This window comes from Ornithodoros turicata, chromosome 4 (genome assembly GCF_037126465.1).
Source record: "Ornithodoros turicata isolate Travis chromosome 4, ASM3712646v1, whole genome shotgun sequence".
Taxonomy (NCBI): domain Eukaryota; kingdom Metazoa; phylum Arthropoda; class Arachnida; order Ixodida; family Argasidae; genus Ornithodoros; species Ornithodoros turicata.
The window spans coordinates 26,784,913-26,809,434 of record NC_088204.1 but is presented as its reverse complement, the minus strand read 5'-3'; the positions used below and the strand labels follow the sequence as shown (position 1 = coordinate 26,809,434).

At 43.7% G+C, this 24,522-nt stretch overlaps 2 protein-coding genes across 2 annotated transcripts in view; one reads left to right on the top strand and one right to left on the bottom strand.

The window, feature by feature from the left end:
• Nucleotides 1-78: 78 nt before the first annotated feature.
• Nucleotides 79-24,522, top strand: part of LOC135391366 (WD repeat-containing protein 13-like) — a 25,097-nt gene continuing 653 nt past the window's right edge. Inside the window, exons 1-14 of the mRNA XM_064621620.1 lie at nucleotides 79-314; nucleotides 3,021-3,076; nucleotides 3,143-3,225; nucleotides 8,815-8,872; nucleotides 10,574-10,701; nucleotides 12,568-12,650; nucleotides 12,710-12,844; nucleotides 13,977-14,143; nucleotides 18,317-18,376; nucleotides 18,430-18,513; nucleotides 19,078-19,136; nucleotides 19,217-19,339; nucleotides 19,745-19,866; nucleotides 20,255-20,451. Of these exons, the coding sequence (XP_064477690.1) occupies nucleotides 236-314; nucleotides 3,021-3,076; nucleotides 3,143-3,225; nucleotides 8,815-8,872; nucleotides 10,574-10,701; nucleotides 12,568-12,650; nucleotides 12,710-12,844; nucleotides 13,977-14,143; nucleotides 18,317-18,376; nucleotides 18,430-18,513; nucleotides 19,078-19,136; nucleotides 19,217-19,339; nucleotides 19,745-19,866; nucleotides 20,255-20,436 (1,419 nt within the window). The 5' untranslated portion in view covers nucleotides 79-235 and the 3' untranslated portion in view covers nucleotides 20,437-20,451. The remainder of the gene's footprint in view (nucleotides 315-3,020; nucleotides 3,077-3,142; nucleotides 3,226-8,814; nucleotides 8,873-10,573; nucleotides 10,702-12,567; nucleotides 12,651-12,709; nucleotides 12,845-13,976; nucleotides 14,144-18,316; nucleotides 18,377-18,429; nucleotides 18,514-19,077; nucleotides 19,137-19,216; nucleotides 19,340-19,744; nucleotides 19,867-20,254; nucleotides 20,452-24,522) is intronic.
• The window catches only part of LOC135391365 (adenylosuccinate lyase-like), a 14,001-nt gene continuing 13,268 nt past the window's right edge, over nucleotides 23,790-24,522 (bottom strand). Inside the window, exons 10-11 of the mRNA XM_064621619.1 lie at nucleotides 24,152-24,328; nucleotides 23,790-24,034 (exon numbers count right to left, since the gene is read on the bottom strand). Coding sequence (XP_064477689.1) covers nucleotides 23,948-24,034; nucleotides 24,152-24,328 — 264 coding nt within the window. The 3' untranslated portion in view covers nucleotides 23,790-23,947. The remainder of the gene's footprint in view (nucleotides 24,035-24,151; nucleotides 24,329-24,522) is intronic.

The window sequence follows — 24,522 nt, the reverse complement described above, 5'->3', positions numbered from 1 at the left end:
TCTCTCACTCCTATTTTTTTTCTTTTTTTTCTTGTTTGCTTATTGACCAATATTGACTTGGATTGACTTGTCTACATTGCCGCAAAGAAAGAAAAGCAAGAGCAGAAGACGCAGAAGCGTTTCAAATATGCACGGAAGTGCGAGGAACATGCAGGTGTAGTCGGACACATGTAAATCTTGTAGCATAGCGTCTCGGGACACCCGTCCTTGATATGTGAAGGCATACCACCACGCTATGGCAGCTGTGTGGCAGCAAGTATTGGCCTTGGATGCGCGATATAATGCCTATAGGTCGCCACATGATCCAGGCTTCCGTACGTTCTTTGCTATTCTTTTTCTTTTTGTAAGGGTTCTGACACAACGTCGGGTTCTTAGCTGTAGATAAGTTTAAGCGCCTTATCTACAGTTGAGGGTACACATGTTCATGCCTCTTTGTAATTTTTCAAATGAAGGGGGCGATTCCTCCAAATTCTCCCTAGTACATTACAAAGCCTGTGAAACGGCAAAATTTCGCGATAGGAAGCGACCTTCTTGTTATTGCGAGGAGTTGTGATGTTGCTTTCGAAATTTCTTTCATCTACAGATTTACAGGGAAGTCGTAACAGAATATGCATTCTGATCAGAAGCTGTCATCGATTTGACACAACAATGCACCATGCAGTGTAAGGTAGTGCAAGCGAAGTGCACTACAGGTGCTGCGCCCGCGGAAAGTACACCAGACCCCAATCGAATGCAAAGGTGTAAGCTTCAGATAATTTGTCACATATGTCTGAACTGCTTCACAACATTTTGCGCAACTGTTGTATTAATTGACTCGAGGAGCAAGAACAAGCGATCAACCACAGTTCCCCCATTCACGTCATCAGCTCAACAGTGCACAGAACGTTGCCTGGACATTGGAGGAGGTGCAGTATTTTCGTTGCTGCATTCCCACAACACCTTTTTTGATTGTAGTGCAAAGACTGCACCTCCATTGAATCGAATTCGGGAACTTGCACAGTTTGCAGTTCAAAAAGTGCAGCCCAGTCGAAGACTGCTAGAGTGTTGAATCGAACTGGAGCTGAGAATAATCGTTACTTTTTTGGGTGGACCACAGCAACTGCTAAGATGAAGTAGTACTTTCAGAAACACATTCAAAGTATCCAAAATGTCAGAATACTGTAAAAGTAGCAACTTTTGTGAGGACTTCATTTTTGTCCATTTTGAAGTCTGCATTTTCTCCCAAATTTAGTGTTCCCTGAAATGTTGTAAACGATGACAGGAAGGCATAGAGAAACTGTAATTTGTAGCTAACGAGTTGCACTAAGTTGAACTGACCCGCTGAGTGTAATTTGTTGTAGCACAATCGTAATACATATTTAGCGCACATTGAACAACACGCTAATTTGAACATGAATTTGTCACTCCACTCTCGTTATCAATCCTGCAATGTATGTTTGATCGTCAGCGTTGAGTTCGCCAAGGAAGGGTTTGATACTGCGTGAATATTGCAGAAGCCTCAATAGTTCTCGATATCCTAGCTAACCCTCATGGCCCACATATAGCGATTTGTTACACAGGGCTCGAAGCAATAAAGCGGGAAGGCAACGACGACGACGTGGACGGTTAACAATCATGGCAGTACATCTTGGGACAAAAGTTTACGGAACACTGGGGTGTCGCATTTCTCCAATGGAGCGACAACCTAGTAGCAAACAGGAGCGGACGCACATACTGAGAGATGGGTAGAATAGCCGGCCACCCATTTCTTACGCGATCTCTTCCTGACAGCGAGCAGGGAGCCGCTCCGGTGAAGGAATAAGCAGGTGCTGTGTTCCGTAAACGACTGTCCTTGCGTTTGCTGACCAAGTGCGAGGGTGGCTCCCCCACTTGGATGCGGGCCAGTAGAAGGACGCAGAGGGCAGGCATTTCCCGTGCGAAATAACGGTAGCTACACTCCTGTCTAAGTCTCGTTCAGCCATTGGTTAGATTGGTGCGCCATAGCTGAAGCCTAGCGACATGCTAAACAGCAGTAACACTGCACCATCTCTTAGGCGAGGGCTGTGGCTTGGGAAGTGCCTGCCCTCTGCGTCGTCCTATTGGCCAGCGTCCAGGAGGTGGAGCCTTTCTCGCTCTTGTTCAGCAAACTCAAGGATAGTCCCGTAAACTCTTGTCCCAAGCTGTACCAGTGCATGACGTCACAACGACATTTCCTGTGACCTCAGCAGGATTCCGCTGTGTGTTCGGTTGTATGTGAGAATGGCAAGCGGAAAAACAGTGCTAGGTTTTGAGTGCTACTTTCTAGCGCTATAGAGCGAGACGCTGTATGTGGGAACCGGCCTTCAGACTTGTTGATTGTGACTCTGATAAGCTGCATGGCACAGATCCTGATATAGAAGTATATGTAACACCAGAGTGTTTACATCTCCATGGGAGCAACGCCATCGCAGCAAACAGGAACAGATAGACTTACAGATAGGTGACTGGGCATTCCATGCAACTCTCAGTAAGTGTGTCCGCTCCAGACACTGCTGGGGTGCCGCTCAGATCAAGAAATGCGTCGCCATGGTGCTCCGTAAACTCTTGACGGTACCAGTACAGCTGCCTGGAATGTACACCATGAAGGTCAAGTGCCACAAAATATCCCTCACACTTGCCACCTGGCAAATTTGCAAATTGTTAGGACCGCGAAATTAACCACATTCACAGTAGTCTGAATATGGTATACTCCTTTTTCTACTTCGTGTTCGTTTTTGCTATATGTGCTTCATTATAGTTTTATTAATTAGCACAGTGAGTTGATCCCTGTTGGCATCCATTCTTCATCTTTCCGATGGAACTTGACCACACACAGAGAAACCGCTATGTGAAACGGACAAGACACAGTGCTCTTCCTTGTAGAGCAGTGAGTGCTGTGCGCTTCTCTTCATGTTTTGTCTGTGTGTGGTGAGGACTTCCTGGAACGATGGTGAGTCGTTCCATTAACCTCCCTTTAATGCCATGCATGAATTTTACCGTACATTCCCGACTCCTTGATGCAGGAACATTATACATAAGGCGAAGAAGTCAGCTACTAAGGGATGCCCTGAAGGAAGAGGTACTAATCTTAATTGCGTGGATTGGAGGTCCAAGCACTGCATGATCACGTGTCTCTTCCTTCCAGAGAAATGTATCTTTCCGGAGGCAGTATTTGCGTCTACGAAGCCTGCTTTTGGCCCAGCGTTGTGGACTGGCGTTGGATCAAGCGTAAGAATACACTAACAAAAATTTTGAGGGCTGAGGAGAGGAAAAAGGCAATGCTGCCTTGATTACGAGGGTCGTGACAGTTTGTCCCAAATGTGAAAGACAGTTATTTGCAATTGTGTGAACCTGCAACCCAAGTTATACAGCAAGGGGAGTAATAGATACATTGAAGTTTTGCACCATGAATACCGAAACACATCACGCTGTGACATCACTGCAGATGTCTCTGCCAGTGAGGCAGTGTGCAAGAGGTGACTTGCTTACGACGCTGCCAATGGGAATTGCCGTAACTCTTGCTCCTCTGATGCGCAGTGCAATATACATCCATACTGTAATCAACCACATATATAGGGTTCTTCATTTTCAGGTTTCATGATTTTTCAAACTCGGGAGGGAAAAATCGTCGAGAATTCGGGGAGAAATCGGGCGCTGTGATCTCTGTTCAGTGTGTCATCGGGGAATTTTTGGGTCAAACGAAAGGCATGTGAAACAAGCCACTGCTGTGACACTGGGATGAGAAACAAGAACCTTCATATTTCCGCTCGGAATTGGGGCAGTGAATGACTGTGGTGTTCGAACAATTGCCCGAGCTCCACAAAAGCTCGTTTTAGACTGCTGCAGGAGGGGATTATAAAGGGAGGGCAAATAGGTTGTCACAAATAGCTTCCTTTGCTGATATGTATCATTATTGACTTTTCCGACGGTTTACGTAGGACGACAAGTTGAATGACTGCAAGGATTTCGGGGAGATATCGGGTTTTACCTGAATTCTTGAAAATTTGTTCGGGGGGAAGCTGTCGTACAAAATCACAGGTACAGGTTTAACCCGAAAACAAAGAACCCCTACACATATTTCAACGACCCCCTTTAAATGGGTTGTGACAGGTCACAGCAGGTTACCCCCGATAAACGTGAAAGATGGCTCTTTGCATCCCTGTGAACATCCATTGAACATTTCACAGCAAGAGGGTAATAGAAGCAGAGAAGCGTGCAAAGTGAATACCGAAACCCTTACGACTCTGACATCACAGCCCCCACGTACCACCAGTGAGGCAGCACACGAGAAGTCACATGCTTATGGCTCCCAATGGTATTGGACACAATTCTGAGCTTCGTGCCGTCCACTCTTTGCTAGGGAGCATGTTCGAGGGCTTGCATCTCACTGAGTGCGATACGTAGAAGAATAATTCTTTTTTCCTCTGTATTCTGGCGTGCAGTATAATTAGAGCCTGAAGCTTTAGGGTTTTACCGGATTCTTCCCCGAATTTGCACCCCAAATTGAAGGTCCACTCTTTAGGGTGAAACCCGATTTTTACCCGGCAAATTCCCCTCACTGGGATGTCTGTAGGAATGCACTAACTTACTTGTTTGGCAGCAACTGCAGTTACATCACCGTATGTACCAAACCACTACAGTTGGCTTGAGTAACTGAGCCCGATTTCTCCCCGAATTTAGCATACTGGAAGTTTTTTCACCTGAATTCGCATGAATTTAGTGCACATGTTTATTTACCCGATTTTTACCCCCCGAATTTAGAAAAAAATATTTCCCGAAAACTTCAGGCTCTAAGTATAATGCGGCCACGGTGTAATGAACCACATCTATGAAAGTGTCTCAACCCCCTTAAGCGATGTGTGTTCAGTGTCAGCTCTTCACTCGCTGGTTTTTGTTTTCCTGCTAAGATGACGTGCTTCAGCATTTTGTGGGCAGTTTTGTGTGATTATGCTGCTATGCATCTGTGGCCAGATTATACCTTAAAAGCTGCAATTTTTTGTGAACTTTCCAATTTGCTGTTTTTTATTCGACGGAATTAAGGTCCTGCAAAATATTAGTTGTCACAGTGAAAAAGCACAGGCACTGGATCCAGCAATAAACTATTTCCCCAATGTCAATCTGGTTCACTGGCAGCCATTTATTGTAGTGCTCTCACCACTTTAGTACACATTCCAACCCAACCTTCATACCGTTTGCACATGTCTTTCTCTCGCTGTCCAAGCAAAGACTCTTATTACCTGCACTCTGATTTAGAACAGCTATGTCATGATACCGTAATGGCCACTCAGCGTGAAGTGAACGTCCTGCACAGTATTCTGCAAAAGTGCCTGTGTCTGAATTTTGCGAATTATATTGACTGTGAAATTGCTTAGGTGGTACACAGTGTTTGTCTGCATCTACAGCTTTTTCCGCCGTTGTTAATCCTCTCGTCGTACATTATAATCCTTATACTATGACATTTAATCCATTTGCCATCGGAATTAATCCTCCTTTCATTATTTTTAATCCTCATTTCACATAATTTAATCCGTTTCTCATGCAATTTAATCCAAGTGACTGTGTGTGTGCTACATGACTTTTTTGTGTGTATTTTGGGACACTTCCCATGTGTACGCATATTGCACATGCTTTTCACTAATATTGTGGGTTTCTGCACCATAACGGGATACTGTGGGACTGTCAATCTGGATTACGGTGTTGTGGGACTATTCCCATGTCTACGAGTATTACCCATGGTTTTCATTAAAAACTTGGGTTTCTGCATTGTAATAGGATACTGTGGGACTCTGTATATGGATTACGATATTGTGGGACTATTCCCAGGTGTACAGATATTACCCAGGCTTTTCATTGGATATGCGGGTTTCTGCACTGTAATGGGATAATGTGGGACTGTCGATCTTCATTACGATATCCTGGGACTATAAGCAAGTTTACGGTTATTCCCAGTGCTTTCCATTAAAAGCTCATTTTTTTGCACTGTAATGGGATACTGTGTTACCGTCAATCTCTATTACGATATTGTGGGACTATTTCCATGTCTATGGGTATTACCCATGCTTTTCATTTAAAATGCAGGTTTCTGGAGTATAACGGGATACTGTGGGATTGTCTGTCTGGTTTAGGATATTGTGGAACTATTCCCATGTGTGCGGGTATTATCCATGCTTTTCGTAAATATGCGGGTTTCTGCACTGTAATGGGGTACTGTGGGACTATTCCCATGTGTGTGGGTATTACCCATGCTTTTCGTTAAATACGTGGGATTCTGCACTGTAATGGGATACTGTGGGACTGGAAATCTTGATTACGATATCCTGTGACTAAGCATGTCTATGGGTATTCCTCCTGCTTTTTTTGTACTAATGGGATACTGCGGGACTGTCAATCTTGATTACGGTATTTTGTGACAATTACCATGTCTACGGGTATTGCACATGCTTTTCATTAATAATGCGGGTTTCCGCACCATAATGGGATACTGTGGGACGGTCAATCTAGATTGCGGTATCGTGGGACTATTCCCATGTCTACGTATTTTACCCATAGTTTTGATTAAAAACACGGGTTTCTGTACCGTAATGGGATACAGTGGGACCGGCAACCTTGCTTGTGATATTGTGGAACTATTCACATGTGTGCGGGTATTATCCATGCTTTTCATTAAATATGCGGGTTTCTGCACCTTAATGGGATACTGTGGGACCGTCGATCTTGATTACGATATCCTGGGACTATATGCATTGTAATGGGATACTGCGGGTCTGTCAATCTGGATTACGATATTGTTGGGCTATTTCAGTATCTATGGGTATTACCCATGTTTTCATTCAAAATGCGGGTTTCTGCAGTATAACGGGATACTGTGGGACTGTCTATCTGGTTTAGGATATTGTGGGACTACTCCCATGTGTGCGGATATTACCCATGCTTTTCATTAATTATGCGAATTTCTGCACTGTAATGGGATACTGTGATCCAGATAGACAGTCCCATAGTATCCCATTACAGTGCAGAAACCCTGATTTTGAATTAAAAGCATGGGCAATACCCGTAGACGTGGGAATAGCCCCACAATATCGTAATCAGGACTGACAGTCCCAGAGTATCCCATTACAGTGCAGAAACCCGCATTTTTAGTGAAAACCATGGGTAAAATTTGTAGACATGGGAATAATCCCACAATACCGCTATCCAGATTGACAGTCCCACAGTATCCCGTTAGTGCAAAAACCTGCGTTTTTAATGAAAAGCACGGGGAATACCCATAGACATCCTTATAGTCCCAGGATATCGTAATCAAGATTGCCAGTCCCAAAGTATCCCATTACAGTGCAGAAATGCACATATTTAATGAAAAGCACCGGTAATACCCAAAGACGCGGAAATAGTCCCACAATATCCTAATCCAGATTTACAGACCTGCAGTATGCTATTACAGTGCAAAACACCACGTTTTTAATGGAAAGGAAGTGGAATAACCGTTGACATGCATATAGTCCCAGGATATCGTAATCAAGATCGACAATCCCTCAGTATCCTATTAAGGTGCAGAAACCCGCATATTTAATGAAAAGCATGGGTAATACCCGCACACATGTGAATAGCCCCAGAATATCATAAGCAAGGTTGACAATCCCACTGTATCCCATTACGGTACAGAAACCCGTATTTTTAATGAAAACCGTGGGTAAAATCCGTAGACATGGGAATAGTCCCACAATACCACAATCGAGATTGACCGTCCCGCAGTATCCCATTGTGGTGCAGAAACCCGCATTATTAATGAATAGCATGTGCAATACCCGTAGACATGGGAATTGTCTCAAAATACCCTAATCAAGATTGACAGTCCCGCAGTATCCCATTAGTGCAAAAACCCGTGTTTTTAATGAACAGCATGGGTAATACCTGCACACATGGGAATAGTTCCACAATATCCTAAACCAGATAGACAATCCCACAGCATCCAGTTATACTCCAGAAACATGCATTTTGAATGAAAAGCATGGGTAATACCCATAGACATGGAAATAGTCCCACTATATCGGAATGAAGATCCACAGTTCCACAGTATCCCATTACAGTGCAGAAACCCGCATATCTAATGAAAAGCATGGGCAATATCCGTACACATGGGAATAGTCCCACACTATCGTAATCCATATACACAGTCCCACAGTATCCCATCACAATGCAGTCCCATGCAATCCCATCACCTTTTTTAATAAAAGCATATGTAATATCTGTAGACATGGAAATGGTCCCACAATATCACAATCCAGATTGGCAGTCCCACAGTATCCCATTACAGTTCAGAAATCCACGTTTTTAATGAACTCCATGGGTAATACTCGTAGATATGGGAATAGTCCCACAACACCGTAATCCAGATTGACAGTCCCACAGTATCCCGTTATAGTGCAGAAACCCACAATATTAGTGAAAAGCATGTGCAATATGCGTACACATGGGAATTGTACCAAAATACACAAGAAAGTCATGTAGCCCACACACAGTCACTTGGACTAAATTGCATGAGAAACGGATTAAATTATGTGAAATGAGGATTAAAAATAATGAAAGGAGGATTAATTCCGATGGCAAATGGATTAAATGTCATGGTATAAGGATTAAAATGTACGACAAGAGGATTAATAACGCCGGAAAAAGCTGTAGTAAATGTTCTGTGTGCATCTCTGTTGACATTTTTAGTATTGTACGTGCAGTGATGGTTGCATATGATTGTGTTTACTGGGAAGCGTCAAATATATAGCTATGATATACATACTTCGATCATCTTGCATTTAATTGTAGGAGTAACAGGAGTAATCGGAGCGGAGGAGCCAGGAGCAGTAGCCGCATGACTATTGAGGTGGGCATTTATTTCTTCCATTTGTATATGGATACATATTTTGGTGTTGCACTCGCTTCTGCTGTCTTACGGTCAAATTACCTTAAAATGGTTTTTAAAAATGAAGCAAGCCCCATTTTTATTTGCCCATATAGTACTGCCTAGTAGTTAGACACGCATAGAGCTAAAGTACAGGGTGCAGAAAAAGTAGCCCCACGTTTATGCACGTACCGCGTTTGCAGCTTACTGTACGAATGCGACGCATTTATGCGATGAAAACCAGCACAAAAATCGTAGTAACCAATCTTCGCGAAACAAAAAAGTTATCCCAAACTCCGTGCATACCGAATTGCTTATGCAGAAGTCAATATGGTGGTCACGGCACAGTTGCGTTTAGTTACCACTAGGCGTGCCAGATTTTGTTTTGTTTCTGCATAGGTGGCACCCCAGGGGTAGGCCGATCCGACTATGCTACACTGCAATGTCCCATTGGAAATACACGGAGCAAAGTTTGCATGGCTAATGATTTTGTTATGCAGAGTTTGGTTACCACAAATATTGCCTCGAGTTTCATCGCATAAATGCATCATCGTGCACCGTGGGAAGTTCGTACGGTATGCAGGGAATGCGCTATGTACGGAAATGTTGGGCTACCTTTTCTGCATACACCCTGTATTTTTGGAACATTTCCCACAAACTCATTTGTACATAACTCGCTGTCCTGCCATACTTATTAAATGCACGAAGGTCTTGCATGAAAATAGTGAATGAGCAGATGCGCAACATTGCTCTAGTATCTTCTCACGCGCGCTGAGGCTGTCACATTTTTGCATCTCAAGTCACAACAAAAGAGAAGGAGAAGACATTCCTAAGAGGTAAAGCTGGCAGCTTTTTGATAGTCAGACCAGCACAAGACGTCCTGCCAGGTTCTTGTTTTTCTTGTTGTTGTTTTGCATCACTTACCGCCATATTTTTACTCTGCCTTCCGGGACCCCTGTGCATTGAGGGACCCTTTCAGTAGTTTTGCAATGCATGGGGCATGCGCTCGCTGCACGTGCAGGAATCCTTGCCAAGGCTATTGAAGCGGTCAAGGGAACCATCCGGGGTGAGCGAGAATAAGGCGGTTAGCCAGTGAGGAGCTCCAAGGAGTCCCGAAGGGCAGCCCTGAGTACTCTTGTGGCTGAAGTCTGGCAGTTCCGTGAAAGCTACCTGTGAAACTGAACTTTGTGCCACAAACTTTTGAAATAGCCTTACCTGCGTAACAGCACCCCTACTCAAAAGGACAGGCCTCGTTGGGCACTGGGAAATGCTGCTGAGTGCTTTCGACGTCTCCATCTTCCCCAAGACGACTGAGTTCAATGGAGAGCAGGATTATGCAACACTCCTCTATTTGAGTGGCATTGATACAAAGCAGAAATTGTTGACTCGGACTGAGAGACAGAGACTCAGAGAACAGTGTTCGTGGCATTTGCTGCAGGTAGTGAAATGACAAGTTGTTGAGTAAAGAAGAGCTTGACCTCTAGCCTCACTTTGGTCCAGTATCCCTTTTTGACCCTTATTATCTTATTCTCCATCACAGTCCAGTACGTTGAGGATGTAGCCATGTATTTTGCTTTGGTGCACCATGCAAACCATTTTATTGCTGTGCCGTTCTTTCGGATGCTCTCATTTTACTGCAGGTTGAGTAGTGCATATTGCATTGGAGAAGTACTTTTTCTGCAGACCAGCGATTCATTTGAGGCCCGGCTACCCACAGCAGGAGAGAGAAGTCGTCGAGGCTCTCTCAGCACACGACAGAAGTCCGTAACAGAGGAAGGACTAGTTCCTACTCATGCGGCCGAGGCAAGCAGGTGAAGTCAATAGTTAGTAATGTCAGTAGTAGAGTGCGTTAATGAGACTTGATCGGTTTTGGAAGTTCGCCATTAGGCAAACCTGTGGTCATACTGGAAAAAAAAAGTCTTGCTGGTGCAATTGAAAATGCACCAGCAACCCAGGTAGAGTATCACACCTGGCGATGAAACTCCACAGTCATCATCATTAAAGTAAAGTTGATGTTTTTATAAGATTGAGTCACGAAGCTGGATAAATGATGCTCTCAACCTGCATTGACCCTTCATTCCAATCGATAGATGATCATACGCTGTGCTAGTTTGAGTCTCACAATAATTGTGCCATGAAGTTACAACAAATGTGTAGTTATGCAGAAGCCACTTTGTATGAACAGTCTAGTGCATTTCAGAATATTGAGTTTTACAACTAGAACATTTCCATTCTGATTTCGTTTGAAGATTATGGCAGGGGCAGGAATACATTGTATATTATTAGGATCATTTAAACGAAGTTTCCTAGTAGAGGCAGGTGCATTGGTCCATTTTTGCAATCATATGTAAAGATTAGGGAGAAACGAATGTATTTGATGTTAACATTGGGGGGGGGGGGGCGTTGAGTTTGAGGGGAAACACAGGACGAATACAGGAGTGATCCCTTTGAGAGAAATCCCTTCGTCTATGCAAAGGGATTTCTGCAAAAGTGAAATATGATGAATACTGCATATTGATGTGCTTGTGAACTATTAAATACACCTATTTAACCTCAGCGCCAAAAGCTCAACTCTTGCTTAAGAGGCCAGTACCAGAACCTGGAGAACTTCCGCGTCATAATTTGTCACGATACACCTAACAGCTTTGGTTTGAGATGATTGAAGTATTGTAACATGTCTCTCAAAATGACTAAAGGTGCAATGACTAAACTCACTGTAGTGAAATTTTCTTTTATGGTTTGCTTTGATGGGATTTCCATGTGCTTGCAACTAACAGACATTGTTAGTGGTGGTGATCACCCAAAGAAGGAGAAGGGCATGTGTGCACGCATCATGTAGCTCGGTAGAAATGTATTAAGCAATGTTGTTTGTTCAGGGCAAGCTCCTTGGCACCAGTGAATTGTAACTGCTCGAAGTATGAGGAGGATCAAGACATCTGATTGTTGTTCATCCGTGGTTGTGAAAGGAAAAAGCGAGTCAATGGAAAGATACACAGTTTGTGCTAAGACCTGTTGATTGATTCAACAATACCACACCATTGTATAGCATTAAAGGGTAATGGCGGGATAGTTGGTAAATACTCGTACTTGTATCGCAGCCAAAGCGACACGGACAAAGACATTATAAATTATATTTATAAATTTCATACAGGAACATTAAAGCTGTTGTGTTGATAGTATACATAGTTGTCTTTGTTGCACCTTGTCTTTATCCGTGTTCTTTTGGCTGCAATACAAGTATGAGGATTGTCTAGCACACAAACGTCTAACATATGCAATGGAGAGGCATGGCATTCACCACTTATAGAAGTAACACTACTTGAGTAGATGGGAAAATATTCGCTGAAGGGGAACGTGTGGATGCATACTGGTGTTCGAATGCTTGGTTTACGAATTCCCTTTCTTTATGAACAGCACCTTCTGGAACAAGGCACTTCCACATTTCAAACCACAATTTATGAAAAAATTTTCCAGGAACATTAGCCGTTCATAAATCGAGGGTTTACTATATTCATTACCTTTGCACCTGTCATGCTACCAAGAAACTCAGTGCTGCTTGCTACTCCTGTTTGTGCTTGATGCTAAAATTCAACTCAGTTTAATTTGTATTTTATACATTTTGTTGCCACATGAGTATGTCATTCTTGGCTGACAACTGAAAGGTGTGTCATATCCAGAGCTATTGTTGGAGGCACCAGCATTTCTGAGAATTATGCCTTTGCTGGAATGCATCACATCTTTGATCAGCATAAGGATGCAGGTGAGCAGATAAAATAGAATCCTGCCCACACGTAAGGTGAGCATGTAAATGTGTTTCAGTGACCTCTGTCAAGTTTGCAAATAATGAAAAGTTCCTACTGGCCTGCTGTTCTCTGGATGGGAAATTATCTATCTGCGGCTTAAACCCACCATCTGTCCTGCGGGTGCTTGAAGGGCATTCAAACGGCATCACCAGTAAGTGTTGCACATGTGATTACTGAACTTTTTACTTTATTGCTTCATATAACGTACTTGCACAATTAATGCACTCCAACTTGGACACCCAAATGTTGAGCACGGGCCATTCGTGTAGCACGGTGGTAGTCGTCACAGTGCGAGTGAGTGCCGGAGTCACTTGTAGTGTGTAGAGCTGGAGAAGGACCAACAAATCGTATGACAGCACTGAACATTAGGAGAAAGGAAAGTGATCAACACAGTGGTGGCAGTGTCAACACAGTGTGGCACGCAGTAGTTCCCTTTGTTATCGGTGCTATCGGTTTGCCTGGTAGTCAGTGGAAAGTCTAGTACGCTATGTAAGTAGGTGAGCTGTCTGTGCAGCTCCCCAGTTTCCCTCTTTCCCCTGTTGCCCATAGAGTGATCTCAGTGGTCCCTCACTCGATGCATAGTGGAAAGTGGAGTGCAGTTGGGCAATCTTGTTAAAATAGACCATTCTGCACGTTCATGGTTTCAAATTACTGGGCAGTTTTCCCCCCACTTAAGTATACATGACTTTGACAGGACCACAGCACCAGTTCAAATTATCCAGAATTTCAAATTAGTGAGATTGTGTATTTACACTGTGTCTGCTTCCATCATTTTCAAAAATATTTGTGACAAAACAAAACAAAATAAAACGAATAAGTTGTCTTCGCATGATGGAAATTGTAGAACATATTTTTCTTCTCGAGTTTTATGACGTTTACTTTCATTATTTTCCACAGTTAGTTCTCATGAACATTACAGAAGAAAGAAAGCAAAGCTCTAAAGCTGATTCTGCGAAATGCAATGGTTGTAGTTCAGCAGCTGTTAGTAGAAGTCTACAAAAAAGTTGTCTGTCAAACTAAGAAGGACCCACAAGAAGACATTCATTAAGGAATAATAATACTGTAACAGTACGATAGCTTCAGGGTATAGACTCTAAGAGAGGCACCTGACACCATTTTGTGATCACTATGGTTTTCCATCATTTACGTACCTGCCGTAAGTGCAGCATAACAGACAAGTTGGGTGGAAGCAAAAGGACATTGATCGGTCTGTCTATTGCACATCAGAGGTGGTACCGTGACTGAGAGTTCGTTCAGTAATTCTGTCTACTTCTCGTCTGCAGGCTTTGAATGGTCTCAGGCCAATGACCTCCTGGTATCTTCCTCGCTGGATGCAAGCGTCAAGTTGTGGGATGCCCGTACGGGTTTGTGTGTTCGTACAGTTCCAGATTCTGCAGGTGCCCCCATCCTGTCTTGTGTCTTTCAGCCTGGGAACAACAATATGGTTGTGGTATCCTTGGAACCTTTAAGGATAGTGTGTGTACGGGTAAGGTAGGAGGGATTCCACTTGCTGTTATGACCCCCTGATATTCACCGTTTTCACTACGATTACTGGGGTCATGCTGATTACATGCAAATACAGAGTGCTTATTTTTATGCTTGACAGAATTTTTATAAAAAGCTATGAGGGCAGCATAGGTCTTGCTTTTAAAATTGAGTTATAGAGCCAGTCGGACATCCTCTCGAAGAAAGTATGCAACTACAAGTTCACTAATGACTTTGTTAATTAACTCTTTCATTAGGGGAGAATTCAGCGTTGAACATTTAATGGCACATGATCCTACTCTTGATTTTCAAATAATAGAATGGCTTTCAGTGAGGGCTGTCTCCTGTTCTGCTATCTCGCATTTGCCCCAATTTCCTAATTAAAGAGTTAGCTGATGGGTTTGATGTAATTATAGTCATGTTGTAGTTACATACTCTCTTCTTGAGGATGTCTGCCTGGCCGTATAACTCAATTGCAAAAACGACATCTGTGCTGCTCTCATAGCGTTTTTATAAAAGTTCTGTGAAGGATAAACATAAACACCCTGTAGAACTGTGCATGTAACACCTTTGCACAGCTTTGATCTTGAGAAAAGAAAAAGGGCGCCACTTGCAGGGCAGTAAAGTTACTTCCGGAAATCATCGTATGTTCCTGCACATGGTGTTCAGAGCTGGTGAGAGTTAGTTTAGTTTGGCTTTTATGGATTAGTGTTTCATATGGAAATAACAAGGTTGCATTTATACTTTAGCTATATTTAAAATGATGAAGGCACATCTAAATTCCCATTCATTTACAGCGTGGGTAACAAGTGTCGGCAGTGCACAGTTTGCAAAATAAATAAATGAAATGTGTAATGCATATCAAAAATGAGGACAGGACAAACAAACATGCTACCTGTGTGTGTTCATTTGTCCTCGTTTTTTGAGTGCTATGTATCTTCTGTTATAATACCCCTGCCACACAGACGGTATTCAGTATTCAATTATCATTGAAAGCAATGGCCGTTGAACATGAGCGTAGTGCTACTTCATGTGTAATGTGTCAACTTCTCAAATAGGATTGGGTCCAACGCTAGGATAGAGGCTAGGTCAAACAGTACTAGCTAGTCCAGGCGTATACGCGATACACAGTAGGTCTGAGGTGTGTTTCTAATTTTTTAAATATTCGAACACCCAAACAATGATCCTGTCCACACTAAGAACAATGGGAGTGGCTTTGAAGTTTGTATAGCTAATACCAAGCACCGGCAGTGCTCTCTTCTGTGCTATAGTGCAACTTTAGCAACTTAGCAACTTTCCTCTCCTATTGCTCCATTGATTCCCGCTTCCCCTTGCACTCGTTCTCAAGCAGGTGGCAAGGCCATTGTCCAGTATTAGGTGATGCTACAACTCACAGGATGCATGTTTCTGGGGAGATCAGTTGGTGCATGCTTGCTAAATTTCACGGAGAGACTTCTTTGGCTCTTGTCCATTGCACTGGTGTATATACAGGTTGTTTCACCTATAATTCCTGTCAAAAAACTAGGGGTGTGCGAATATTAGAGTGCTCGAATTCGATTCGAATGTCAAACGCTCGAACTATTCGATTCGCGAATTGAATATCCAACATTCGATATTTCAAATATTCGACTATTCCACGAGTATGAACGACACAACCCGAAAGTGGCCTTCACCTGATGCTTCCGTGCATGAGGCGAAGCCTGCTTTACAAAATTGCCCTTGCTGCAGGACCAACGCAAGCGGGACGGTGTTTAGTTTAAGATAACGTTATCCAAAGTTAGTTTTGTAGACATCATGTGTGGAAGGGGTGGCGCCCCTCCCACATGCAGTTTAGCGGTGCCGACGGGGGACTTTAATTTGATGTTTGTGAGGTTGCCTTTAAAAAGTCAGGACTCGTGAACAATAACTACAACCCATGAACAAGAAGGGTGTTTTAAAGATGTCCTTTATGTCTAAAATTTCAGCAGTGCAACTTCCTAGGGCGAGTGCAAAGAAACTAAAGGGTGTTCATGGCAAAGCTGAGGCAGGATGCCAATTCGTTTGTTTCACAAATGGCCTGTGGTTGTCTGAAACAATTACAGCCTCATCCATATAACATGCTACTGCCTGACATAAAATTTTGAAATGAAGGTAGCTACTCCAGTAAGTTTAGACTCACCTGAAAAGCAGGAAGGACTCTGATGTAAAATTAAACTTTAAACATAAGGCTTTAAACATAAGAATTGCATGTCTCTCTAGTGACAGTTAATGCCAGAAAAATTACGCTAAAGCCAAGGGCCACAAAATGGAAACTTTTAGTGCGAAAGTCACATATTGTAAATTTTGCATGAATGTTCGATATTCGATTCAGTATTCGGAATTTTTTCCCTCATTTGATTCGATTCGTCTTAAAATATTCGGATTCACACACCCGTACAAAAAAACCTAGTTGTCCGGAAAAGATGCAGGTGACGGTATTTATCTTGTGGGAACTCTTTGCTGCAACTTTTGTCTGTTTTCATTACCTTTTTTTTGTGGGAAGTTTAGTTTTCAGAATTGAACTCAAAATTTTGCCAAGTGAAGGCAAAGCTTTTTTGAGAGAAATAGACAGCCCACGTAGGAAATACCGCAAGCCATTCAAAGACACGTTCCCTGTTCCACTGGCAGCAGCTGAAAAAGAATACAGTCAAACTCCTTTAGAACGAAGCTCAGGGGACCGCGAAAAAAATTCGTAGTAAAGGTCACTTCGTTAAAGAGGATGTCCGCCATCTTGTTTGTTCACATTTCCGGTTCGCTCCGTCCGCCTGGCGATAACCATAAAAGCAAAAAGGGAGAGACCACTCAAATTCTTCGTATGCACTCACAGAACACATTTATTTGCGCACGAAAAAAGTCAGTCTTCTCTGAACTAGTGCGTTCATTGTGTTTTCTGAACAGTAAACACGCAGACTTGCAATCTTCTCCTCGACTGTAAACTGCTTCCGCTTCGAGGACGCTTGTGCGGAGATGGCATCGCCGCCCTTCGCTGACATGTCTGCCATGGCACAACTTGCCGCGGCAATGGACTCTTCGTAAATGCTGTTGCCCTGGTCTGCACTGAACGCTGTGAACTCAGGTCAACTGTGAAAGGAGGTCGATTGGGCTTTGAACTCCAAGGTGACCGGGTATTGTCCAGGGAGGCTTTGTGACGGAGCCTCTGATGATGTCGTCATCTCTTTCCAAGGTCAAAGCTTGCAAACGTAGATCATTAAGGAGGGGGCCGCAAGAGAAAAACTTGGTATAATCCTCGGAACTTCGTTGTATGTGTTGGAAATTATGTTGAAGGGGCCGCATTTTTGTTCGTTATTAAGGTATTTTCGTTGTAGAGAAATTCGTACTAAATGTTTGAAAAATACATTAGCACTATGGGGCTGTGGCGGGACCCCGAAAAAAATTCGTTCAACTAGTATTTTCATTAAAAAGGCTTTCGCTCTAAAGGAGTTTGACTGTATTCGAAAGTCGTCGTTCTGAGACACGCAGAGTGCTGGCCACCCTCATTTTGCAGCCATGAAGCACTGTGATTGGGAGCCTTGCCCCACCTCTTCAGCTCCCCTCTAAGTGTCACAAGGATAATAACATTTCTGTGTCCAGCATATCCGTTTCTCTTATCTGTCTTTCCTCTGTCTCTCTCCCCAATTCCTTTGTGTTTGCGTAGTGCGAAATTTGTAGGTGAAACCGTCTACAGGTAAGAGAAACGACAGCTACTAGCTACGAAGACTAGGCACCACCATGCCCGTTAGTTTCCCAAGCAGGCTCTATAAAAACACGACTCTACAGCATGTGGCGCTCAGAACTAACCATCGTCCAGAATGACATTGTTCTCTTTTCTGATTTGTTTCACAGTTCTGCTGTTTGCAAATAGAAATTTGGTGATGCTGCTGTGGGTTGAGGTTGCAGATGGCACACCTGCGGGTACAGTCAGAGTACAAATTAACTTACCATCGCTCACCTTCTGTGTACATACTTGCAGAATTCATTCTGCATACAGGATGTTTAGTACGAGAGGAGAGTGTTGCATTTTTTTCTTTTTTTTTGTTGTTGTTGACAGGATATTTTTTAGGCTTACTCTCAGATATTACATTCATTACACTCTTGCTACCTTGACCATATTATCTGCTAGACTGGAAATACTCGTGGGCTTGTGCAAGTTGTGAACATCTCCACTGGCATCTATTTGAAGGTACGGCAATACAATAATGAGAATGTGAAACAGACAGTGGGCTCGTAATGCAGGGCGGCAGCAGCCAGACAACCGGCCGCGTTCTTTGCATGACCTTTGATCCTAGCGGGAAACTGCTGTGGGCTGGTGACGACCGCGTGAGTAAATGCAATGCTCTTTCTTCTTTATTTTGGTAAAACGAGTAGGACTGAACCCTGTAAAACATTTGGACTTGAAAATTGATTTGGCTACTCCCTGCATTATTTTCTTGTCAGCAGAATTTCATCAAAGTAATTCGTTTTTATTTCTTCCCGTCACTTTGTTGACGTTGTTATGCACAAATTAGTCTCCTCTTGATTCATTATCACCGAGTTCACCTGAGGAGGGTCCAGGAGGGTCTGTGAAGGGGTTAGCATCAGGCTTTACAGTGCTGGAAGAACCACTTGAGTGGACATATGAAAGACGCTTTCGGATCAAACGCAAAATTTAAGTGATTGGATGACAATGTGGGCTCTTCCTTTTGTGCATCGAGGGCAAGCTCATGAATGGTGTGCACTAACCACAAGGCCAAGATTTTTCAATGGCTGCCTACATCCAGAAATGAAAAAAGTTTTATTTTCAGTATCACAATTTTTCCACTGCATCCTATAATCTCCCATTTAAGTCCTGAAACTTTGTTTATGCCAGAAGCACTCATACTGGTGTCTTACAATTTATTTCAGGGCTATATTGTGTCCTACCTGTTTGACATTCCTTCTGGGAAACTCACAAAGGGAAAGAGGTTTGTTTTGATGGACACAGTTGCTGTAGAGGTAGAATTACCCCTACATGTGATGTGCTGCATGTGTCCCCCTTTTTTAGGCTGCTGGTGTCAGAAAATTGCCCTATCACATGCCTTTCTGCGAGGCAGTGGGCTAGCCGTGAGGCAAGGAATCCCTCAGTGCTTGCCAACTGCGCTACGGCCAACGTACTTGCACTCTACAGGTAGTAGTAGTACCTAGATTGTTGCATGTTCACATTTCAGCTCAGGGAAATACAGTTGAACCTCGATATATCAAAACTCCCGAGGGTAAGATTTATGTCGTTGCACTGAATATTTCGTTGTATCAGGTCTGACGAAATATGGCAGCCAATTGAGGCAGGGAATACAAATTATTTTCTGTACTGCAAATTTCGTTGTATATCAAGATTTAACTGTATCCTTTGATGGGGCAAAAGAAACTCAATCAACATCACATTTTGTGCCTGCTAACTCTGTAATGTATGGCAGTAACTTTCCCTCAGTAAACGTAGTGGTAGTGAAACTTTGAAAATTTGATGCTACGTAGCTTGAGTGTACAGTCTTCCACAGCAATGACTGACATTTGATTTGCCGACCCATTTGTGCAGCGTACAAGGTTGGGACGGCAGCCTGAGTCTTAAGAGGAAGTTCAACATCAAACACCGTATGGCCACCATGGTGCGGAGTTCCTTCTGCCCAATCATGTCCTTTCGACTTGGCACATGTGTCGGTAATGTCAGAGTTCCTAACCTCACTCCTACATTGTTCATTGCAGCTGATAATAAATTATTACTTGTACATGTGGCAGTGGTGGGGAGCCCTTGAAGTATATTGTATTTACTCACATAATGGACCCGCTCACATGTTCTCTAGTGTGCCTTCAGTGTTGAGTACCAAGTTTTCCTTATGCACCCCGCTTTTGGTCTTTGTCCTTTGTGTTCGACTCCCAAATACTAGGAAGCAAATGTGAAGTCTAACGTACTATAAACATACCTCAAAGACTAGGTTATTGTCATGACATGACCATCTTACACACCATCTGCCAAATATGCATACTGATACTTTATCGACAAGCTGCATTCACTCTTCTACTTATTTAAGCATTGCACGTTCCGCAGTGTCGGGAAGTGAGGACCAGTGTGTGCACATCTTTGATGTGGAACGTCCACGTCCCTTGGTAAACAAGCTCCAGGGCCACTCAGCAGCTGTGCTTGATGTGTGTTTCAACTACGATGAGTCTCTGCTGGCCTCCAGTGATGCTCTTGGAATGGTCATCTTGTGGAAGCGATCGGCTGTGTGAACAGTAGAGGCAGTGGTAGGTACTCAATCGCCCTCATGTCCATTAAAATAAGCTGTTCAGCAAAATCCCAAGGATACGATCTTCACATGAATAACACACACATCAATACAATAAAACAATAGAAATAAAACAATAACAAATTTAAAACTGGCCTTCCAGCCATATGGTTCACAGCAACTGAAAGTATCTGCCTCCTTTGGCTGATGTTTTGTGTCTTTCTCAACAACTTGCTGAAGTCCGCATCTTTGAGTAGCCTGTATTTTGTGTTGATGCATCTATGACTATTGGAAAGCATCGATACTATGGTTGAAAGCATTTGCATCCGCGTGGTATCCGCACATGTAAGATCCACGACACCATTCAGAACCACACTACTGATTCCAAGATTGCAAGTTCGATCCCAGCCGAGAACACCAGCAGCTTGGTGGCAAGGTACAAATTCAAACAACTCTCGAGGGGAGGGGGGGGGGGGGGGGGGGGGGGAGAGGGGGGGAAGAGGAGCTGATGCTAGGAATCAAACCTCCTTTTTTTCCTGAGTTATTTGAATTTGTGGGCGTGTGTGGCTTGTGAGGCTTTCAGGTCTGTGTCGTCCCTAATTGTGGTATGCCTCGACCAACTCTCGTTGACTGAGGCCTCGTATTAAATATGGTGTGTCTTATGATGGATGAAAGCCCATTCAGTATTGAAGTGTGACGTTGAAGAACCCCCAGGTAGGCAAAATTAATCCGCTACCCAACCACTGTGGCATTGCTTATGATCATAATTGTCTCGTGACAAACCGCTAATTATCAACTGGCATGAAATAGGTGGATTATTGTAAACTGCTTATTTTTGGTGTGTCAATAAATATCTCCCTCTCTCAAAAAAAAAAAAAAAAAAAAAAGTATCCACATCCACATGAATATTGAGTATATCCGCATCCATTGCATTTGTGGGAAAAAATCTGCATGATGAAACTTACGTTCCAAACGTTTTGTTAAATGATAGTAGTACTTGAAGAAATGCTTCTAGAATTCATGGGTTTTCTAGGGCGGCTTCAAATTCAAGGGATTCCAAGACCTTGAAATATGAGCTTTCAGGTTCAAGGAGTTTCAAGGCCCTGTGCAAACCCTTCCCCCCCCCCCAAGTTAAGTAACAACAATGCAGGGGATGGCACGCTTCTACACCATTTTGGATTCACTGCAGGCTGCCAGGGGACATCGGCAGAGGCACTAACACTTATTTGTGGCAAGCATGGATACCCGTGCATACCAAAGAGGCGAGAACAAAGAGATAAATGCTGCGCAAGAGTGTTGCACGCCAACGTTTCCAGTCGCAGCAGACCATATTGCCGTGTCTACACTGCAGGCTCTAGACTTGAAGGAAGGGAGAGATATCACTGGCACTGACTGGCCACAGTTATTCCATCTTTTCGATGTGAAGCCTTGTGTAGTACTGGAACTGTAGGAGCATTCTTTTTATCAGAAGAAAAGGTGCTGCCTCATTTTACCTTTTTTAGCGAGGGTGCAACGGAAATGATGGAAAGGTTTCCGACCAGTACGGCTACTCCTCGGCCTGAAAAGAATGTGAGAGTGCAAGTTGGTGCAGTTTATTGCCATTGAACGTGGTTGGAATGGTCTCTACGACAGCGTACACTGCAGTTTTCATGCTTTGACTCCTTAATACTGAACTGAATACAAGTGCAAGTCTCGTCTGCCACTACGGTTAATTGCAGCAGTGTTTCATTATCCACTCTTTTGTCCGAAGACGACAAAGTTTCAGCAAAAAGCTACATGCAAGGAGAAGCTGCACTAACTACTGCGATCGTGCAAAGAAGCTGACTTGAAAATAAACGATTAATTGAATTGAAGACACACATACTTATGTAGAGGAGGTGGTGTTCCTCTACATGAGTCCTGACCGGCGATGATGGAATGTCCCACCGGGCAGATGGACGTGGCCTCACGCTAGGACGGTGCTGGTAGAACTGGCTGCCAGGCGCAGTAGCGCGCGGCAGCAGAGGCGCGTCGTCGTCGTCTTCCATGGGCCGCCACATCACTCCCCCCTCAGAAGCGGAGAGCTGCATGTGGTTGAGGTCCGCGTCGATAGATGGCGGGAACAAGAGCGCTGCAATTCGGGCTGGTTCCAGTGATGAGATGTGAATGCAGAGTGCTTCACTGGTTGCTGATTGTGTTGGGTGTCTGCCGGGTGCGCAGAGTGTTTGTCGAGTGCGTTGAATGATTGTTTCCGAGCGTTGATTGTCGCTGAGTGGGCGACAGTACCATGACCGGTATGAAAGCGTGTATGCTGTTCGTCGCCAGAGAAATGCTGCGGAGGACCATCATGAAGCAGGTTTGAGCTTGCTGTGGTCTCCCTGTGGGTCCCCGGTGGAAAGTGGTCCCGATGCGACTTGCCTGCTAAAAGATGGTTCGCTGCTGGTTTGCCAAAAAATTTAGGATGATGAATGGCCAAATTACGCCAAACATGGTGTTCATTGTTCACCAAATGTAGAGGAAGTGTTGTTCCTCTACATGAGTCCCGACCGGCAATGATGGTATGCCACGGAGAGGCGATGACGGCGGCCTATCTCCACGGCTGCGCCGGTGGAACTGAGGCAGGTGCTCCAGGCGCGTGGCCATCTTTGTCGTTGTCCACGGCCTGCTACACTTGTAATAGCCCTTGGTCATCCTCGACAACGACTTTCCAATCTTCATCAAGACATCTAATATGCGTGCACTTTCCAACACCACGTTGGTACGTGTGTTGTCTGTCTGTTCTGCCCTGCACCCTTGCACCTATTCTACAGACGGTGCAGAGGTTTTAGGGCTCAGTGCAGAAACTGAACAATTTGCACTGTTAAATGAACGCGAACTTGCAGTGGTGCAAATTGCACTCTCCAAAAGGAATGTAAAGATGCTGCCCGCTTACACCGGGTCCAAGGAGTGCAGGTGAAAAGAATACACCTTCTGTGTTGCGATTACCATTTAAGATTCTGTGGAACGAGAACTTTACCTTTCATAATGTCTATCACTATACTCGATAAAAATTACTTTTGGTATTGCAAGTATGACATTGCTTATAGTAAACTAGCTGATAGAGTAAACTTAGATGTTGATTGTTGCATATTCCCTGCTCAGCAGTTGTCAGATTGCCTTCGGAAAGCTTGTACTATTCGCTTGACATGGTGGGTGGGTAAGCTTGGTCACTATTGGAAAGCTATTGAAAGCTGATAGTGCTTTTCTCAACAACTACTTTATTGCGAGATGATGAATGGGGAGTTTCATCCCTAGGGGGGATACTCCACACTCATTGCTGGTGGTGATGCTCTTCTCAGTATCCTAAATGGGCATCTAATACTAGTAGATAAATGAATGTCAAATGTTGAAAAATGTTTTTAATGGTCATTGGAAATAGATCAGGTAAAATTTAAAAACTGTAGAGAAAGCTCTGTAATTGAAAGCTATAACAGGATACAAATATGAATATATTATTGGCCATCATTGCCTCGTTGAATCTAAATTTTCCATGGAGCTCAAATATTAACATTTGCCTCTACACCCAGTTGGTCCTTGTAGGGCTCCAGGGCTTCTGCAACTTCACTTTGAATAAACTGCTTCACCTACAGAAATGGGTAGAGTTTCAGAAGAACTACACACACAAGACAGATACAGGGAGAAATTCGAGAGGTAGCGCTGTAATGTGATATCTCCCGTATGTGACAAATTGCACAACCTACCTGTTGAGGCGCTCGGCCTACGAAGGTCTTTGGGTCAAGAAGTGCATCTAGGCGTTTGTGAATAGGCGCAAAGTAGGCGTCTTGCCGAATGCGTTCAACCAGGTCATTTGGCCTGCCATGCTCTTTTACTTGGGCAGCAGCCTCATGCGAGAGAACGCGAATGCGTTCGTGGCAGTCCTGAAATTACAAAGAATAAAGTTTAACAGGGCGGTGGAAGACCCCTCCATATTCTTTGTTTGTTTTGACCACGACCTACTAGATTATAACGACCATGTCGTGGGTACCCCTTCCCAGCGCCTTTTTAGGAAGCTAGCGGTGGCTCTTCTCATCGTCCCAGTTATTGCTTCCTCAACTTCTACAATACTGTGTAC